This window comes from Lissotriton vulgaris, chromosome 11 (genome assembly GCF_964263255.1).
Source record: "Lissotriton vulgaris chromosome 11, aLisVul1.2, whole genome shotgun sequence".
NCBI classification, from domain to species: Eukaryota; Metazoa; Chordata; class Amphibia; order Caudata; family Salamandridae; genus Lissotriton; species Lissotriton vulgaris.
The window spans coordinates 270,463,415-270,481,410 of NC_141699.1; the positions used below are offsets into that span (position 1 = coordinate 270,463,415).

The 17,996-nt window shown below is 42.0% G+C and overlaps 1 protein-coding gene across 1 annotated transcript in view; it reads right to left on the reverse strand.

The window, feature by feature from the left end:
- The window catches only part of CABP7 (calcium binding protein 7), a 575,747-nt gene that overhangs the window by 216,151 nt on the left and 341,600 nt on the right, over window positions 1-17,996 (reverse strand). The window contains exon 2 of the mRNA XM_086944739.1: window positions 11,339-11,482. Coding sequence (XP_086800865.1) covers window positions 11,339-11,482 — 144 coding nt within the window. The remainder of the gene's footprint in view (window positions 1-11,338; window positions 11,483-17,996) is intronic.

Consider the following 17,996-nt stretch of genomic DNA (forward strand, 5'->3'; position numbering starts at 1 on the left):
TGCTTATTCTGTTTTTTGTTATGTTATTTCTTTTGTTTCCTTTCAAATTGTTTCATTTTTCGCTGTTGTGGGGTCTTTTAAGAGTTAGACTAAGGTAATAGTATATACTTTTTTAAAAATTGTATTATTCACAGAATTGATTTTTAAATCTTTAAATTGATTAACCTATTTAAGAAGCATTTAAGTTCTTGCATTTTGGGTTGTATAGTTTAGACTTTTCATATCACAGGCTAAAGAGTTTATTGGGATATTGGGTTGTTAGTGTATTTTGGGGGGTGTCCAAATGTTTTTGTTATTTGTTTTTAATTTTAAAACAATTTGGTATGTTTCTGGGGGATCATATTTGTGTTGGTAGTGTTTCATTCATAAATTATAGAACATGTTTGAAACCTTCTTGTAACTAATGTTCTTAAAAAATATTTTTTGATTTATTTTGAATGTTGAGATTCATGTATTTTGGGTTGTATAATTTTCCTTTCAAGTTTACTTTATTGTTTAAGTGGTTTACTGGGATCTTGTATTAAGAGTGTTTTAATGTTAATTTTATTTCTAATTTTTATTTTTTATCATTTTGCCAAAGTATTGTCTTTGGTTTTAATTGTAATTCAATTTTAAAAACAGAGTAAATTTATTTGGGATGTTTACATTTTAAAGTTTGGAAGGTTTACATTTTGATAGTAATGCATGTAATAACTTCTGTGTTTTGTGTTCTTGGCTTTGTGTTTCATTTATTTTAATATATTCAGGGTGTTTGTTTCAAATTGAATGTTAACCATACCTGAACCATAAATGTAAACTAAAAAAAATTAAGCTACACCTGCCCAGTTTTAGTTGGATTGGAGTTTGAATGGTATATCTCCTCTCCTTAATGTATGCACTATCTCCAATGTTTGTGAAACAGGAATTAGAGTAGTAAGCACTTTCTCCAATTATTTTTGGATTGGAGTTAGAACAGTAAATCTCACCTCTTGTTTCTACTATTTTGGTTGGATTGGTGTTAGATAGTAAACATCCTAACACACATGTATCCACCTTCCCGACAGTTTGTAGGAATGGAGTCAGAGTATCAAATCTCACCTATCCCAATTTTAGTTGGATAGGAGTTAGAAAATGTAAATCTCATGCTTCTGACTTATATACTTTTCTTAAGGTTGTGTGACTGGGGTTAGATTAGTTACTGTCTACCCTTTAATTTATTAATGTTCTCCATTTTATTTGACTGGATTAAAAAAAATAGTGAACCTCCCCTAACCACACTTTATGTAATTCCCCCATATTTGAAGGACTGGAGGTAGAATAGCAAATCTGACCCCTCTGATTTATTTGCTTTTATGAATGTCTATGAGACTAGGATTAAATTAGTAACATATAATGTTTGGGTGTTTTTTTGTTTGTTATTTATATGTTTTATGGGCATTGTCCTAAAATGAGTTTAATGGCTTGCTTACTTATATTTTATATGGTGTGGGAATGATCAGAGCCTGCTTGCCGACAGGTGAATGATCGCAGTACAAGCAGTATGTTGATAAGATATAAAGAAACTGACAATTTCTTGATTATTGGGAGAGTTTTTGTCGATGGATAACAACAGAATCTGGTCTGGTCGGTGAACAAGCATATTGTATGTATCACTTTTCCAATTTTAAACCTTTGGAATATATAGTATTGTAGCATGCTTACATAATTCCATTAACACACCTTGAGCAATCATGTTGCACCTTTGAAATACTCTTAACTAAAATGAGCTTAATGGGACAGTGGTGGCCTTCCACACTTCTGAAAGGGATCCCAGTTTCTTGCAGCACTGAATTATGAAGTGTAAGCGAGAAAGCTGGTAAAAAATGGACTGTTAAACAGGAGTCGGTCTATGTAAAGTACTGCTAACTCGTGGCAGCTCTGTGGTTAAGAACATCTCCCATAAGAAGCTTGGGTTTTCCAGAAAATGTTAATCTTTATTAACTAACAATAAAGTAATTTAGGAGTTTGATGGTACTTGAAAATCCTTTGATTTCTGAAGATACTGAATGGAAATATTGAGGTGGAAACTAATTTGTATTTAGAATTGGATCTACTAACAGGAGTACTTTCATGTATCTCTATATTACCATAAGGTGTCATTTAAGGTTTGGTGGATGTGGAGCATTGTCTTTAAACCAGGAAAATTCCTGCGCGGCCAAACCCTAAGTTTCCTTCTCTCATTTATAGCTGTCTCAACATCAAAAACTTTTAGCTGACAGACACATTCCCCACAGGGCTGCCAGCCAGACTGCTTTGGAATACCCTTTTTTCAGAGGGGACCTTCTAACCCATACTTTCATGTTTACAGGCTCCACATTAACTATGTGGTCGAAAACGTGAAAAAATTAAGAAATATCACCAACGCGGTGGGTGAAATCTCTTTGCATATTAGTGATATTTCTTTAGATTTTTCCGAAAGAAACCTGCGGAGGTTATTTCTAAAAAGAAACAATAATTGGCAAAGTTTATAGGTCTGGCCTATATGAGAGTTATTGGCTTTGCCAATGTTTCTTAGCCATTTTGTACAGTAAGGTGTCTGCTGTTTAGCATGTCTAAAAGTTAGTGGTATGGCATAGAGATGCATGGAGGACAGTAGTGTAGAGAGGAGTAGAGTGTCATAGAGCGGAGTGGCATGGAGTGGTGTAGAGTAGCTCGGAGTGGGGTGGTGAAAAGTGGAGTGGCTTATGGCAGAGTGATGTAGGGTAGAGTGGGGTACAGTTCAGTGGCGTAGAGTGGAGTGGTGTAGAGTAGAGTGGCATAGAGTGGAGTGGCATAGATTGGAGTGGCGTAGAGTAGACTGTGTACAGTAGTGTGGCCTACAATAGAGTGACATAAAATGATAGGAGAGACGAAGAGTGGAGTGGCGTAGAGTGGAGTGGTGTAGAATAACGTGGCACAGAGTAGAGTGGCATAGAGAGGAGTGTAGTGGAGTATAGTGGCATGGAGTAGAGTGGTGAGCAGTAAAGTGGAGTGATGTAGAGTGGAGTGGCGTAGAGTACAGCGTCAGAGTTCAATTGTGTGAAGTGGAGTGGCATAGAGTGATGTAAATCTGAGTGGATTAGAGTGGAGAAGAGTGGTATAGAGTGGAGTGGCGTAAAGTGGAGTGGAATGGCGTACAGTGGCGTTAAGTAGAGTGGAGTGGCGTATAGTGGAGTAGTGTAGAGTGGAGTGGCGTAGAGTGGAGTGTTGTAGAATAACGTGGCATAGAGTAGAGTGGCATAGAGAGGAGTGTAGTGGAGTATAGTGGCATGGAGTAGAGTGGCGAGCAGTAAAGTGGAGTGATGTAGACTGGAGTGGCGTAGAGTACAGCGTCAGAGTTCAATTGTGCGAAGTGGAGTGGCATAGAGTGGCGTAAATCTGAGTGGATTAGAGTGGAGAAGAGTGGTATAGAGTGGAGTGGCGTAAAGTGGAGTGGAGTGGCGTATAGTGGCGTTAAGTAGAGTGGAGTGGCATATAGTGGAGTAGTGTTGTAGAGTAGAGTGGCATAGAGTAGACTGGAGTGATATAGAATGTGGTGACCTAGAGTAAAGTGCCATTGAGTGGAGGAGAGGGGCATAAAGTGACCAGCATGACAGCAGCATCATGATTGGTCTGAGCGTCATGGTTGGGCGCTCAGACAGGGAGGTGGGAGCCTGCACATGTTCTCCACCCAGGCTGTGTGATACAGCCGAGCGGAGAACATGCTAAGTGCGCATGATTGTTTGGCCAGCCCAAGATGGCTGGCCAGACCATTATGCACACTTAGGTACACTCCCCACTCCTCCCCCTGCTGGCTGTGACGACAGCCAAGCCCTGCCCAGTAACTGGCTTCAGCAGGGAAAAATATACATTGTGTAATTATAATTATATTTTTTCCTTTTTTGCACTTCTGAAAAGCAGTGGGGTGATGCTCCTCTGCTTTGGTGGAGCAGCCGCCCCTGAGAGTGGCATACAGTGTCGTAGAGTAGAGTGGCATATAGTAGATTAGAGTAGAATGGCATTGAATTGAGTGGTGCAGAGTGGCATTGTGTGGGATGTAGTGAAATAGAGTAACGTGGAGTGGAGTGGTGTGGAGTGGTGTAGAGTGGAGGGGCGTACACTGGCAAAGAGTAGAGTGGGGTGGTGTAGAGTGGAGTGACATAGAGTGGGGTGAAGTAGAGTAGAATTAAGAGGTGTAACGGGGAGTGGCATAGATGTAGAGTGAAGTGGCGTAGAATAGAGTGTCTTAGGGTGGCCTTGTGTGAGGTGAAGTTGTGTGGAGCAGAGTGGAGTAGAGTAGAGAACAGTGGAGTAGAGGAGTGTGGAGTAGAGTGGCATAGAATGGGGTACAGTGGCATAGAGTAGAGGAGAGTGGCATGGAGTAGGGTTGCATAGAGTGGCTCACAGTGGGATGGTGTGGCATGTAGTGGGATAGAGTGGCGTGCAGTAAAGTGTAGTGGCGTGGAGTGGGGTACAGTGGTGTAGTGTAGAGCGGAGTTGCATAGAGTAGAGTGGTGCATCGTAGAGCTGAGTGGTGTAGAGAAGAGTGGTGTAGAGTTGCCTAGCATAGATTAAAGTGGTGTGGCTTAGGGTGGAGAAGAGTGGCGTTGATTGAAATAGAGAGGCGGAAAGTGGCATAGAGTGGAGTGGCATAGAGTGGAGTTGCAGGCACTTGAGTAGTTTAGCGTAGAGTGGAATGGAATGGAGTTGCAAATAGTAGAGTGATGTGGAGTGGCATAGAGTAGTATGGCATAGATCATGGGTACTCGCAGACATTTTCCCAGGTTCCAAAAGGTTTCAACTGTGGTGTGGCTGAGGTCGCATTGATGCCAGCAGGGTGGTGATCAGGGCGAGGGGGTAAGATGGGTGTAGATAAAGCAAACAATGAACATTTAGTGGCTGAATTGCACAATGTTGTGAGAGTCTGGCCTGGTATATATCCAATTATGTGAGTGGGCGCCTTGCACCAGTCCAGACAGACCTTATGTTGATTTAAGAGGTCTTAGACCACCTTAGAAAGCTCGCTAAGTGGCAGCTATGGAGAGTAGCCTTCAGGCTTAGTCTAGAAGGAGTGTAAAGCAGCTTGTTTTACCAGAGTGCAATCCTATATGTATAGATTAAGTGAAAAGAACCCCAGGGGGGGGGCAAACCATATACTAAGAATGTGGTATAAGATCCACAACTTGAGTTAGCACGATGTTGAGGGGACATAGAAGTGCTGGGGACCCAAGGAACCACCCAAGGTGAGAGACTAGAAGCCCCATGGAGGTCTTGTGCAGTGTGGGAACATGACTGCATTCTCCGTACAAGTCTAATTGTAAGTCACAATTGGATTTCTAAAGATTAAGGACCATTCCCAGTGGACCCTGAAAAAACCCAGTGGAAGACAGAAGGTTGGAGAGCCACCCCACCCGTGGATACCCTAGTACCCACGTTACCTACACTAGAGAAGCCGGGTGCATACGTGTGAAGTGGTGTCAGAAACAGCAGTCAAACCCAATGGAGGACTTCAGGAAAGTGCCACTGCTGAAGAAGAAGAAAGTGCCCAGTGGAATCCGAAAGTGGATTCTAGATGACAGGTACCTGCAAGCAGAGGGGACAGAGTCTATGTCACTCAGGAGTGACCAGGAGACTTGGAGTTGCAGGAGAGTTGACAACAACCTTGACTCTGTAGCTGTGAGGACCAGGAGATGCTGAGGAGGACCAGGAACCGCACACAAGCTGTCCCATGAAGGATGTCGAGTGTTGAGGGGTCGGTGTCCGGCAGAAGCACCAACAAGCCTTGGCAAATGCAACCAATGTAGGACTTGAAGAAAGAGCAACGTCAGGGCCAGCAAGGTCCAGGGGACTCAAAGCCCCAAGCAATCAGGGGAGCCCAAGAGAAACAGTGGTGTCCCTCAACAGGACCCAAAGGCCGGAGGCACTGGTGTCGCAAGAGGACCTCGAACAGCTCACCAAATGATGCAGGCCACAGTGCACATGTTGCGATTTGGCTGAAGATTCTCGTCACTTGAGGTGCTTGAGGTTGGGGCTACTTGGATCCAGAAGATCTTGCTAGAAGGAAGACAACAAGCCTTTGCAACTGCAAGTTGTTGTTGTGCACAGGGGTTCAGTTATTGCAACCCCCACAAGGCATACTGGCCTCAAACTTGATAAGAGGGCAGGGCAGGTCTTGAGAGCTGTGGAAAACCACCACATATGTTGCAGAACCTTTCAGAGTCCGGAAAAGCTCAGGATCAGCAGACCTGTCAACTTAGTTGCAGTGCCTGCGAATGTAGGGAAGTGACTCCTTCACTTCAAGGGAGATTCCTTCAGGTGTCTTTGATGCCCACAGGCCTTGGAAGTTTTCTGTAGGGTGCACAGGCACAGACAATGTTGCAGACTAGATGGGAAGATGAAGTCGAGCTCAAACGAAGTCCATTGAAGTCCAGAGTGCCCAGACGGTAGAAGAAGTGGTGTCTGAGCTGAATCTTGTCCACGAAAAATCTAGGGACCCACCCACAGGTAAGCCATTACATTCCATAAGGAAAGGTTTGGGATGATTCAGGGGACCCTCCCAGGGGAGGGTCTGGACAGGGGGGAGGTTACTCCCATGTCTTTTGTCCAGTTTCGAGCAGGAGCCAATGGCTCCCAGGACTGGTTTGAATTGGACTATGCATGGGGACACCAAATGTGCTCCTCATGCATACTTAGTGGCGCTGGCAAGCGCACCCACCTGTTCCCAATACACTAAATTCTGTCTGGGAGGTGGTTGCACCTCCCTGTGACAGGATGCCTATTGTTCTGCCTTCCCCTGCTCGAGCTTGGCTCAGCAGCAGGAGAGCAGAAATGTGTCTCTGGCCGGCAGCAACCATTTTGTGCTGTCCGGGGTCTAGAAGGTTGGCACCGAGAACACTGAGACCTTAATGGAGGGCTCTTCCAGGGCTTGGAATCATACCTCCCATACTATTTAGAGTGTGGGGGTACTATTTCAACATGTTTTATACCAAACATGATAGGATTAGTTGCAGCCAGTTTTGAGATGGTCATCACGTAATTACACGGTGCCCCTCTATATGGTATATGGCTGCTTCACTGACAACCCAGGAGAATGGACTCCGTAGGCTGTAGGGGTGTCCTGCTCATGCAGGGGCACCCTCTCACTTAAAACCAAGCTCACTGCTGTCTGGATTGCAAAGGCCTGCTATAGGGATGACTTATAGTTTTTAAGTGCAGTGACCCAAGATATAGGAAACTGTTGTAAACCCTTTTAGGACACTATTGTAAATTTCCTGACTCATGCCCTTATATAGGTATAAATCACTACGTCCTTATATAGGCATAAGAATCATAACCATATTTAGACATAGCTCATGCAGTCCAAATACGGCAGGGCTACTTCCACTAGTTCCGAAAATCTACAACGATTTCTGGGAAAACTCAGCTTCAGCAGCTATGGACTTTCACTTGCTCGAGAACTGACTCGTCCAAGAACTCTTGGAGTTTTCAAAGAACTGAGACTCTTTGATGACGTTATTATGTTCACCTTTACGTCAAATTCGGCAACTTCAAGGTATAAATATACCCACACTTGCCTTAGCAAACACACAGTGGGTTGAAGGCAGCTTTCCATTGGTAGCTACATTATGTTAAATGATCACAGCTGTTGTGGAATGAGGCCAGGAATAGGCTATCTCGTTAGTGTGTCAGCCAGGGTCACTTGTTGTATGCAAGTATTTTTTCCTGAAACTAAGACAGACGGGGAGTCGCCATTATGGCCTTCACTGGACATCTCTTCTATTCGATTTGATACTTTAAGCAGAATGAAAGCCATTCTTTTACAAAAAACTGTGCCACTGACCTCGTCCAAAGAGACGTATGATCTGCAAGTTGGCAGGACTTCTGCAGAGATACATGCATTATTATCAACAAACTGCCCAATACATTTCGCAGAAATGTTAGGTCGTATCTTTAACATGTCTGATACCAGCGGTATTGCACATGTATTTAAGATGATTTTTTCGGGACTGTTAGCACCATTTGAAGCAGTCCTGGGCATTTTTTCTAATTTTGTACACTCTGTGTTTGACGGCCTGCCTCTCATTTTGGGACTCGTAGGAGGGATCTTATTTTTATTCCTCCTGCTCCGTTATGGCAAATCGGGCCACCAGCGATACCCAAGTCAGCATGGAGGATGCGCTCCAGGCCATGAGGTATCATGAACGTATAACACAGATACTTGGCTTGGCTCGTTTGAGAGATCTGAATACCACATGGTTCCTGTCATTCAGACCAATCTGGCAAGATTGCATCTTACCTGTTCTATGATGCCTGCTTTGTGGAGAGGAATGCGTGTTAGATATCTGTCTGACACTTCCATTAGCACTGCCAACGGATGCTGAAGCATTACTGGGTCCGGTAACGGCTCATGTGTTGTGTTGCCCCCTACGGCTACTAATCCTGATGACGGCATTCATTGAGATCTCACCGGCAAATCCGACTGAAGGTGAGATACGCGGACCAACAGGCACACAGGTACCATCTGCTATGACGAGACTGACGCTGACGGCGATGCTTCTCATCTGTATACAATTGATCTTCTTAATGAAGTGGTCGAACTTTCACCGACTGTGGTAGACAATTTCTTAGCGAGCCTTGATGACTTAATGTTTTCTCCTGACAGCGAGAATAACTTTTGATATTATCACACAGCGTTCTTTTCTAACTCTGAAATTCGACCTTCACTTTTTTCATAATAGAAGCTTCCAAGTTTGGAACTCTATTTCGCTACAATTTAATTTGATTTTTTTTCCAAAACAGACTGAACTTTGGCACAAAGTAATCTGCTTAAAGTAGAACTATTCTTAGAGAACAAGAATTATTTGACTACTTCCAAGAAACAGTATTGACCTAATGCACAAATCAAACTAGCTTGTATATTCTGTTATGGAATGGTATCGACCTTTTTTCTGTATCCAGAGCCATTTCATAAATGTAAATTTCGTGATTCATTTGGTTAGCATTTCTAATATCATATCATATGCTTACAATGAAATCATTGCTTTTAGATGCATACTGTACAAATGCTCATTTTGTGTACAACCATTTTTTACAAAAATAAATGTCATGCTTTTTTTTGGTGGGATTGTAAAAACACATACTCTGGCTTCTATGTTTTAGTATTTACTCTTAGACGAACATAATAGCATGGAGTGGGTGTTGTAAACCATTTTAGGACACTATTGTAAATTTCCCGATTCATGCCCTTATATAGGTATAAATCACTATGTCCTTATATAGGCATAAGAATCATAACCATATTTAGACATAGCTCATTAATTAATTAATTAATTGTGGGTTTATATAGCGCTAGGATAGACTCCCGGAGGAGTATCTCCGCGCTTCGACCGCTGCGAAACCCTTCCTGGCTTCCCTGAGAGATGGTCCCTTAATGGGTATCTCCAGGGTGAGACCAGGCATCCCCGGCGGTCTGGTGGGGCCGTTAGTGCAGATGAGGCAAGCTTATGCCCAGAGTTGCCGAGTGTGATCGCTGATCAGAGTGGGCACCGAGGCGAGAGAATTATCGAGTCCGCTGACCCTGGTCCAGAAACCTGCCGCGTCGGGAATCGAACCCTGGTCCCGGGCCGTCCTCTGCTCTCGGGTCTGCCGCCTCTAACCAGTGAGCCACACTACTGCACCTCATGCAGTCCAAATACGGCAGGGCTACTTCCACTAGTTCTGAAAATCTACAACGATTTCTTGGAAAACTCGGCTTCAGCAGCTAGGGACTTTCCCTTGTTCGAGAACTGACTTGTCCAAGAACTCATGGATTTTTCAAAGAACTGAGACTCTTTGATGACGTTATTATGTCCACCTTTACGTCAAACTCGGCAACTTCAAGGTATAAATATGCCCACACTTGCCTTAGCACACACACGGTGGGTTGGAGCAGTTCGACTATCTACTTGCCCGACGCATATAATGATGTGGTGTAAGTAACTGAATGCCCCACGACTCAGTTTGGTGAAAAGAATTACTGAAATTGACAAAGGCTCAAATAGCGACAATCTCAAAACAGTCCTAAAGCATTAGAACGTGCACAACCTCGTCGAATGGAACACTGCACTGCTTAAAATACAAGATGGGAATGATTGCTCCGTAGACAGACTCCCATACCAGATTTTGTTTTAGGTCTACTCCATGCCAATTTCTAGAGAGCATGGTGCAACCCTAATGATGATATGGGCCCAGATTGTAAAATTGACTCACTGTCTCTTCCTTGTTCCGTGGCCCACCGTTAGCTAGGTGCCCTGGGCGTAGACATAGCAGAATGATGTCTGATTATACTAAAAAAACAACTTTCCTAAGTGCAGGCACGAATGCTGACAGCTCACACCTGTGCTTATTACCGCACATTATAGAAATCTGGGGAAGGTTTGAAACCACCATTCCAACTTTCACTACAGGAGAACTGGCCTATTTTTATAGTGGAGAAAATGCATCCCCAAACGTTTGCAAATCAAGCTGTTTTTGCTTATTAGCCCCTCAGAATTTATCAACCATTGTGTTTTACATGGCCCCTGTTCTCAAGGGTATTCTTAGTTTTTGCCTTTGAGTGGCACCTTCAGGGCTACATTTCCTGGCAATGCAAAATTACAGCTATGCAGCCGTTTCTTTAGAAAACTTAGGAACTTTTTAACTTTTCTCAAAATATTCTAGGAATGGAGTTAACATTTTAATTAAGAATTTTGAACTATTTTGGCAAAAGCTGCACTTTTTGGAGTAGTTTGACCACATTTGAAGGTTGAAGGCCTGTGTCTCAAGATCCCTGGAGTTAATGGTAGTAGACATAGCCAGGGTTAACAAGAGAAAAAGAGAGAAGATAGAGAAAGGGGGAGATAGAGAGAGATAATGAAAGGAAAGAGAGAGGAAGTGAGCATGACTGGTTTAACATGTTTGCCTAGGCTGGTTTTGTTTCTCAGTCCAGCCCCAATCGCTCAAACATTAATCCACTGCATCCTTTATGGCAGGGCTGCCTGCTTGAAAAATAACATCATAATTACTTTAAACAATCACCTGCCCAGGCTTCATCCCTGGATCTGATGGTGACTTTAAGTTAAACCACCGACATGACTGATAAAGAGGGTTCCTACTAAGAGCTGTCAATCACTCATTGAAATTGTTTTTTGATTAGCCCATCCGTTTCTAATCAGTGCCTTGAGACCCTAACGGGTGAGTAGTGCGCTCTACAAACATCTGATTGATTGATTATCTTTTTAGGCTAGTGAAATTGTTGTTGCACGGACAGGAAAGGAGATAGAAGCAGAGAAGATGCAGAGGACAGGTGTGGAGCAGCTGTGGAATGAATGAAGTGACATCTTACCGTCCATGTCCAGCCTCTGTATAATGACTTCCAGCTCTACTTCATTGGGCATGTACCCCAGCGACCGCATGGCTGTTCCAAGCTCCTGCTTAGAGATGAAACCATTCCCATCTCGATCAAACACCTTGAATGCTTCGCGGATTTCTGTAGAAAAAGAGTGTAGCTGGTTAGAGCAGAAGGTTTTGGCAAGTAGTTGACTGTCTACAAAGACTTTAGAGGAAACTACAAGTTCTGCACATGGGGTTCTCAGTGAGAAGCAAGGACATTGTGCTGGAGGAGAATAGAGTTTTGAACGACTGTGGAAGATAAGCTGAGTATGATTCAGTGAAAATGACAGTCCCCTAACCTTGTTCAAAAGCACAGGAAAGGTGAGTTTCAGTAAAGAAAAGTAAGAGGTTTTAGGCCAGATGGGTGAGGGACAAGTCTTGCTCCATGATGCTGATGATAGGGAATTATGAAACTCAGGCCTCATTGAGAATCAGAAGCCGGTCTGCAAATAGGTACAGGGCGGGGTTGGAATGTGAAACTATTGATCGCTACCTGTGATAGAAAGGGGGAAAACTGACATCCGTGCAAGAGTTGAGTGATAGAGTCTCAATAAATATGAGGAAAGAACGGGGACAGTGATCCGAGTCAGCTTTTATACAGTAGTTTTGTAAGAATATTTTTCATGAAATAAAATACGATAAAAAAGTAACAAGAAGGTAAGAAATTCTAAAAAAAAAAGAACTCCTAAAGATCGAATGGTGTGGTGCAACCAAACACTGCTGTAGGTACTTCTCTCTACAGATAAGATCATGGAAGACCCGTGATGTTTACTGTATTGGGTTGCACTTCATATGTGCTGCATATTTAATTGTGATGGTGACAGTAAGCCCCACTTAAAAATATTATTGTACTTTGCTACCTTTACAGTGCATTTGGTTCATTGTGTACAGCATGCACGTTGGTAATTAGGAAAAGTAGGGTGGCAGTCATGCTTCGTCCTAATTTTACTTGGGGAGGTGACGTTTAATGATAGGTAGGGGGTCAAATGGGGTCAATTGGCTGTCCCCATTGAAGCTTTATCCAATTGATTCAACATAGGAAACATGTAATTTCGGAGCTACCAGTGATGACAATCTATAGCAATGAGGCAACGACAGAGTAATTTTAAGGACGCAAACCCATATCTGTGGTATGTCTAAGAGTCATATAATTATAACACAGAAGATCCTGTATTTATGCATTTAGATGGAACTGAATCACTGTATGTTACTTTCTTGTGTATCTGTTAACTAAACTCTGAAGGAGATACGTAAACCAATTCAAATAATAGGAACACAAATTGCAATTATGTCACTTCCCTTCACAGTCAGATGGGCTCCCCCCCGATTCCAGCTGTCAAGGTTAGGAATTTGGGAGTGATCTTTGATAACAGGTTATCTTTTGGTTATCATGTCAACAAGGTGGTCTCTGCTGCATTCTTCGTGCTGAAGAAAATAAAAAAACTCATGCCATACCTACCCGCTTCGGCAGGGAAAACACTGATCACCACCTTAGTGTTTTCGAAGCTGGACTATGGAAACGCCCTCTTCCTTGGCACTCACAAATACATCCTGAACAAACTACAGTCCGTGCAAAATATGGCAGCACGGATTCTGCTTAATATTCCTTGGCGACACTCCACTTCAGTAGCCATACGCCATCTACATTGGCTAAGAGTGGAGAGCAGAATCAAATTCAAGGCTCTCTGCATCGCCTATAAGGCCATTCATCAGACTGGACCAAAGTTCTTAAAGGAAGCTTTTCAGGTGTACATACCTGGAAAGAATCTAAGATCAGCAGCAAGCCACCTATTGCATGTTCCCCGAACAAGAACGGCCACATGGGGAGATAGACACTTCCTGGTAGCGACCCCCATACTGTGGAACACACTCCCCTTGTATATTAAAACAGCACCAACACTCATTGCCTTCCGTAAGGCCCTGAAAACTTGGCTATTTAATCAATAAGTTCCTGTCCTGAATTTTGTGTATCCTAGAGCATCTCATTGCGCCTAGACACCCTAGGGTATTAGTTGCGCATTAAAAATCCCATAAATAAATAAATAAATAAATAAATAAATAAATAAATAAATCTTCTTCACTTCCCAACCCAGTGAACTTCCTGAATTTTTAAGATCAGTTTTAGAATTGGCCATACATTTACTTACTATTTCTTAAAATACCTATATATAAACATGAGCAACAGCAGTATTAATCGAAATTATTGCAAATAAATATCTAATAGCATTAAATTAATCTCACTTGAGATGACCCCCTAAGGTCAGTGTCAACATTTACTATTTAAGCATAGTTGTGTCATCATGATAATCAATATCCCTATCCTTTTAGACCTATCCGCAACACGTAACACTGTCGACCATATCATTCTGTAGCACAGACTTCAGGAGACTACAATCTGTGTCCAGAGTTGGCATAATCTCATCTATTAGTGGACTCAGAGAAACGTACTTGTGCTGTCCTCTCATATTCCCAGGCTTTGACCTTTGGTGTTCTACAGAAGGCTGCAACATTTATGTTGAGCCTGGGTCAGGTTCATATGTCTCCATGACCTCCTTTTCTCATATAGACTAAAGAACCCAAATCAACCTAAGCCTTCATGGGCCTTGGGGCAAGGAAGTCTCCTTGAAATACTGCATGGGAAAGGTCAGGCTGATTATGGATTCTAACTGGCTAATGCTTAAAGCATAAGAGTCGGAAATGATGTTTGTGGATGACCATTCCAACTGCTTGGACATTAACTTGGGTAATATGGGATGGGGAACTATCCAGTTCCAGCATCTACCTAGGGTTTAGATGGGACTCGCCCTTATGTGGTCAAGTCAGATTAGTAAACGTCTACTTGCTCATCCATTTAGCAGCTGAAGTCCATTTTGCATACCTCATGGATGGCAAAAAGACATCTATCACCGGTTATATTGGGTACAAACTTTACAGAAATGTGCTTTAACTGGGCTTACCAAACTTCCTTCAAGATATACCCAGTCGATCAAAAATACAACAGCTAGACTTTCCTTGTGAGCCCTTAAATTTACCCATGCCTCTCTTGATTTTGCTCCCTTGGCTTCCCACTGAGGGCTGAATATCTTTTAAGATGTTGTTGTGAATTGCTTTGTTCATGGTCAAACTTTGCTGTTCCTGAAAAAGCACATTGTTAGATTCTTCCCTTCTAGCTGTCTGATTATTAGTATTCTTGAACTTCTTAAGATCCCCACTAACCATAGACAAAGAATGGCTACTGGTGCCTTCTCTTTTCATGCTCATATTCCTTTTCTCCTTTGTTCGAAAAATTTAACAAAACATAACATAGCATGGTAATAAGGTAGATTAAACTGCATATGCCTGAAAGCAGCCATGTTCAATATGTAATTTGAGTCGTTCTAAAGAGCACAACCTTACTGCCTTTGAAATATGTTGTTCAAAAACCCATTTTATGCTGAAGGTGAACAGCAACTGAAACTGAATCAAATGTATCTTTAATCATTAAGCTCAGAAACTTTAACAATGTATTTGTCCATAGAAAAATGCATGCTTTGTTATAATAGTCTCTACAAAATAAAAAAGTAACAATTTTCATGTCATCATGTAACTTTATTTGGTTTTGGTTAGCCATGAAAGCATACACAATAAACACATACAATCAAACAAGTTACATACTGCTCCTTATAAGACCACGTAAAACCATCTCACATTAGGGATACATGCTTTTATGTCACAGGTCAACCTATTGCTTCTCTCATGGGCCCTATATGACTAAACCAATAAATAACTCAATAAAACATTTTGTTAAAATTCAATAGTATGTTAAAGACTCATAAAATTAAACATAAAATACACTCATGTTAAGAATTCCATCATCCCCTGTAAATGCTTGGGTATCTATTCTAAGGTAAGAAATCTGCAGCGAGAAGTCTCTATCAGATGAACAAGTTACTTACCTTCAGGAAGAGTCTTATCCGGTAGAGACTATATCTAGACACAAATTCCTTATCGACCCACCCATCTGCCCAACTCTGCAAACGGATTTCTAGTGACAGGGCTGATCACTTTCAGGGCCCTAGTTTTAAGCACTAGTGGTCAGCGGTCTACATGGCTCCGTGCTTCTGGGGTGGAAAGTTGTGAAAAGAAACGGCCTTCAGTATGGCAGGGTGGTGCCTATATAGGCTCTGCACATCACTGGAGTCAAGCTATCCAGGCTGAAAAAGGCTGATAGCCAGAAACCGGTCCTTGGATGCTTGATTCCGGTCTAGGAAAGACATGGCTTGGTAGTTCGGGCTGGACTGTTCCCATGAGGCACAGGGTCAAGGCTGATTTGCATATAGCCATTGTCTGACCTAGGGTGTTGTGGAGTGCAAAAAAACGATGGATTTAGGCCCAGATCTTTGTACTGGGGTGAATGTAAGACATTGTGCTGCATTCTGTCCATCAACTATGTTTTTTGCAGTGGACATCACTTCTGGCGTTGAAGACGCCAACGACGCACACAGAGTCAATCAATGCCACCTACCGGGACTCTGGGATACTGCTAACGAAATCTTCCGGATCCAGTCTGACGACTGGGGAAATTCTAAGGTAAGAAATCTGTGGCTAGATATAGTCTCTACCAGATAAAGCAATGCCAAAAGTAAGTAACTTGTTCTTTTAGGTTGAGCAAATCAGACATTGCAATCTGCCTGGATGCAAAAGACCAGTTGTGGGTTTACCAACAACTTACAGGGGCTCAGAACCCACTGATATCTTACCATTGGTGTGCTTTATTGTCACTCTCTTTTGCTTGGCATTTATTCATTGGCTTTCCATGTCCCAGTGTGTCCATCTTGTGTTTGTCCTTCTCTTGAAGCATGGCCTCATTAACATCTGTCTGATTGGCTGTCTTCTGTCCTTCTACTGTTTATTGTTAGGGAACTTTTTTTTAACTTTTTGGTTAAGCACTCCATGCAAGATCATGTGTTTTCCACCTCTCTCCTTCTCTACCCTGTGTGTCCTTCCCAAATGTCCACCACTGCACTCTGTGTTTCTCTCTTGTGTGCTTCTCTCTTTTTTCCTTTGCACTCCATGTTGTTCTCGCTCTTGTGTGCTTCTTTCCTGCCCACCGTGTTCCTATCACTTTTGTATTCTTCACTGTCTTGTTTGCTCCTCGGACTCTGTGTTCTTCTCCCTCTCCCACCCCAATGCTCCGCGTTCTTCTCCCCCCCATGCTCTATGTTTTTCTCTCCATGTATGCTTCCCCCTTGCCCTCCGTGTTGCTCTCTCCATCTTGCAATGCTTTTTCCCCTCCTCCCCTCCCACTACCCCCATTAGCTCTTCCATTGCCCCTACGATCCTTTTTTTAAAATTTTATTTGCACATTCAAGCTAACATTTCTTAATTTTTTTACTTTGCTTAGCCAATTGAAATCCACCATCTTGAATCGGTCATTAAAAAATTAAAGCAAATGGTGCCCAGTTTGCTCTGACACATAAATGCATATATGTTATCATGCATGCATGCACCAGTGAAAATGGCATCCATACACCTTTATTTAGTTTGCTGATGATGCACAGTTTCAGAAAAAAATTAGATGCTGAGGAGCAGCTCCAGAATGTAATGGCAAAGGCAGTATATCCCATATGTGATACCTGTTGGCTTTGCCAATGCTTGTTATACACAATAAGACTGTATGTGCAAAGGCTTCACATCAGTAATATCAGTTTAACACTTTTTATTGTTAAAATCTGGAAATTATGCAGAAGGTGATGGACTATGTGGCAAGAGCGGCAATTCCATAATTATCGGGGGAAACGTCAGAGCCGCAGAATCACATAATTCCAGTGGCTATAACAAATAACACATAACATGACATGATCTATTTGCTATAAGTGTATCCTCAGAGTGTTTACCCTCCCTATCATTTCATAACGCTTAGACTTTTTAACGTTTGATATCTGGAATATTTCGAAAAAGAAAAGGGGATTTTTTTAGCCCTGAATTGTACTTCATAGGTGTGCAAAAAAAGAAAGGCTCTGGAAGCTATTTTCAGACACGTCAATGCCTATTTTGTACTAGATAAGTAAAAAGATTTCCCCAAAAATATCTTCATTATTTCCTCTTTGCATCTCTCATTCACTCTTTTATAGTCTTTTATTATGCACCTGTGTCTGTGAACTTAGACAGGCTGAGGCTGCTAAATCCTTTTTATTGTGAGTAATACTAAGAAAATCGACATGAATTCTTTTTTATTGTTTATAACAAATATGTCTGTGCGTGTGTCTCGTTAATTACTAGATTCAAAGTTAATTGAATATAACTTTAAAAGTAAAGATTTAATTTGTTAAACAGAGTACTTAAGCTGCGTATCTGGGTATCAGAAAAAATAGACATAACTTGGGATAGTTAAAACAGAGCTTCAGTGCGCCTATTAAATACAGTTCCAAGTTTGTATCCTATAGACAAAATAACAGTAATATACCTCCAGCGTGTTTCAGCCCTGTTGCTACAGTTTAAATTACAGCATTCTCTGGTATAATTGTGTATGTTACAGGACACTAGAGACATGTTTAGCTACAGACATATAAGCAGTGAATAATCAGCAATATGCTTGTTTAGGTAGTTGGTATATTGGTGTTTTAGTATTC